Source organism: Parus major, unplaced genomic scaffold (genome assembly GCF_001522545.3).
Source record: "Parus major isolate Abel unplaced genomic scaffold, Parus_major1.1 Scaffold469, whole genome shotgun sequence".
Taxonomy (NCBI): domain Eukaryota; kingdom Metazoa; phylum Chordata; class Aves; order Passeriformes; family Paridae; genus Parus; species Parus major.
The window spans coordinates 18,612-21,904 of record NW_015379364.1 but is presented as its reverse complement, the minus strand read 5'-3'; the positions used below and the strand labels follow the sequence as shown (position 1 = coordinate 21,904).

General features: G+C 50.1%; 1 protein-coding gene across 1 annotated transcript in view; it reads right to left on the bottom strand.

Moving 5' to 3' along the window:
- LOC107199153 (interleukin enhancer-binding factor 3) overlaps positions 1-1,212 on the bottom strand; it is a 13,110-nt gene extending 11,898 nt beyond the window's left edge. The window contains 2 exon segments of the mRNA XM_015616492.1: positions 747-973; positions 1,082-1,212. Of these exon segments, the coding sequence (XP_015471978.1) occupies positions 747-973; positions 1,082-1,084 (230 nt within the window). The 5' untranslated portion in view covers positions 1,085-1,212.
- Positions 1,213-3,293: the final 2,081 nt, after the last annotated feature.

The following is a 3,293-nucleotide window of genomic DNA, read 5'->3' as shown; positions in this document are numbered from 1 at the left end:
AATTGGAATTCACAATTTCACTGGGATTCACAACTGAGCTGGAATTCACAACTGAATTGGAATTCACAATTGAATTGGAATTCACAATTGAATTGGAACTCACAATTGAATTGGAACTCACAATTGAATTGGAACTCACAACTGAGCTGGAATTCACAGTTTCACTGGGATTCACAGTTTCACTGGGATTCACAATTGAATTGGAATTCACAATTTCACTGGAATGCACAATTTCACTGGAATGCACAATTTCACTGAAATTCACAATTTCACTGGAATTCACAATTCAATTGGAATTCACAATTTCACTATAATTCACAATTGAGTTGGAATTCACAATTGAATTAGAACTCAAAATTTCACTGGAATTCACCATTTCATTGGAATTCACAATTGAATTGGAATTCACAATTGAGTTGAAATTCAGAATTGAATTGGAATTCAGAATTGAATTGGAATTCACAATTTCACTGGAATTCACAATTGAATTGGAATTCATAATTGATTTGGAACTCACAATTTCACTGGAATTCACCATTTCATTGGAATTCACCATTTCATTGGAATTCTCTGCTGGGCCCACCCAAGGGATGGATCCATGAGAAGCACCTGGAGCAATCAACCCTGCCCCGCTTAACTCCCCAACCAGGAAAGACAACTTTCCCACCACCAGCAAGCCCAGTTTTTAGCCAATCTAACCAAATTTCATGGATCTAAATCTCGGTGGTGCCGCCAGCTCTCCTCACCCTCCTTCCTTGCTCTCCTCCTCGGCCGCCGTCTCCATGGACTCCGTCTCCGGCTGCTCCCCGCTGACTTTCTCCTGCTCGTCGATCCAGTCGGAGACGGCTTTGAGGGCCCGTTCTGTGTGGGAAACCATGTTCTGCACGGCCTCCAGCTCCTCCTGCGTGGGGTACACGGCCGAGTGCTTGGCCATCACGTGCCGGTCGTCGTTCACAAAGATCCGCATCGGGCGCTGCAAGGGGAGGCCGGGGGTAATTAGGGAGGCTGGGGGTAATTAGGGAGGCTGGGGGTAATTAGGGAGTTCACCCGGGAATCTGCTCGTCCCCCCCACCCCCTTTACCATTTTTGTTTTCTGCTGCCTGCCTGAAGGTTGTAAAGGGGTTTATTTGGATTTTTCGGGTGAGCAGAGTGTTGCAGCGCCGCGGCGTTCTGGGATCTGAAAGAGACAGAGGGTGGGTGAGCCGGAGCTGGAAGAGGGAACAGCAATTAGATCCAAACTCGTTAGCCAAAGCTCTGCCCCCCAGGATATCCCTGAGAGCTGGAGACTGGCAATGGAGGACCACAGAGCATCCAATCCTTATTCACTTTTATTCCCAAAAGGTTTTTCCCATGGAATGGGACTTTTCCAAAGCTCCTGCTCCCGTCTCCGCAGCAGACAGAACTCCCCTCTCCACACTGGAGACAATTAATTAATTAATGACACAAATTAATGCCAGGTGGGCCCCTCTTCCCTCTGCTCACATGGGCAGCTCCTGGTGGATCCCTCTGGGATCCTAATGGGAATCTCCCAGCACAGATCCCTCTGCCAGATCCCTGTTTTTACCCCGCTGCCTTTTCATTAGGATTCCACAGGATGCTTTTCCCTGAGTTTATCAGGAGGAAAAGGGATAAACCCAGCAAATCCAGTGCTCAGAAGTCCTGGAATTGGATAAATTCAGCCCAAGTGACACCAAATTCCTGCCTTTTTGTGGGAACCGCCCCCAGCTGGAGCGGGGGAGCCTTTTGTTCCAACTCCAGTGCTTTGTTCCCCGGAACAGAGGAACGGGACCCTCTGGGTGATCCCTCACCATTCCCACACGGACACCGGAAAGATCAGCACCTGCTCCAGCCAGGGTCATTAACCGTACCCAATTAAACTAATTAATTCAAATCCCCACTTTCCCCCACTGCCCCTGACCGGTTCAATCCTGGCCCTGTGATGCCCCACAGTAACTCCAAGGAAAACTCCATGGAAAAGCTTTGGAAAAGGCACCAGAGGATGAGGAAGATCCACCAGCACCTCCCCACTTCTGGCCTCGCATCCATCAGCTCACCCCGAGCCAGGACTCACAATTTTAAGATAAAATACACATTTTTAAGATAAAAACTCATTCCCTCAAGCTGCTGCACGGATAACACAATCCCATCCAAGGAAACCCCTCTGATCCCAATCCTGCCAGTTCGTTCACTGTTGATTTTATTCATTAACAGTGTCATAAATCTGGATTTAATTGTAATTAAACCCCGAGCGGCGCCGGCTGAGCAGGGAGAATCATTCCCAAGGAGCCACATGGCATCTCCTGGTGCTTCCTGCTCTGGGCTGGGCCCTGAAGGCCCCGTTATTTTCCTTAAAATTCCCTCAATTTCCAGGCTAGATAAGGAAAGGATTGAAATCCCACCCAGCTTTTCCTACAGTCCGAATCACAACAACAGCCAGAGAATCTCCCATTATCCCTCTCCTGGGATTTTTGGAGGGAGAAATCAGGGATCTGATGCTGCAGCACCAGCAGATTTCTGTCTCTCGAGGAGAAGAACCACAGATTCAGTGAAACCGGGAGCTCAATCCTCACTCAGCCCTTGGAAACGGGACAAACTCTGGAATTTCACCAGGTTTCGGCCTCACCCCTTCCACCCCCAGCAGGAATTCACCAAATTTCCCGCGCTCCGAAGGAGCCTCCCGAGGGAAGAAGTGACTCTCTCAAAAACCCTTTTTGGCAGGACACTGGGGAAAAACAATCAAAGGACGTAAAAGGTTGGAATTTCTGCCTTAAACGTGGGAAAATGTGAGCCAGGCAAAGCCGCGCTCGGGTTCAAGGCCACGTTTTAAAAAAGAATTGGTTGCTTTTATCCGTGTTTTGGCACCTGCCCGGGATGGATGAGGAGCCAGAACCCTCCCAGGAACCCCGGATTCCAACGGGAACCCCAGATTCCAGCGGGAACCCCGGATTCCAACGGGAACCCCGGATTCCAACGGGAACCCCGGATTCCAGCGGGTATCCCAGATTCCAGCAGGAACCCCGGATTCCAGTGGGTATCCCAGATTCCAGCAGGAACCCCGGATTCCAGCAGGTATCCCAGATTCCAGAAGGTATCCCAGATTCCAGCAGGTATCCCAGATTCCAGAAGGTATCCCAGATTCCAGCGGGTATCCCAGATTCCAGCAGGAACCCCGGATTTCAGCGGGAACCCCGGATTCCAGTGGGAATCCCGGATTTCAGTGGGAATCCCGGAGTGAGGGGGCACAAAGCCGGCGGTCCCTGCGGAGCAGACGAGGCGGGAAGGGGGTGCTGGAT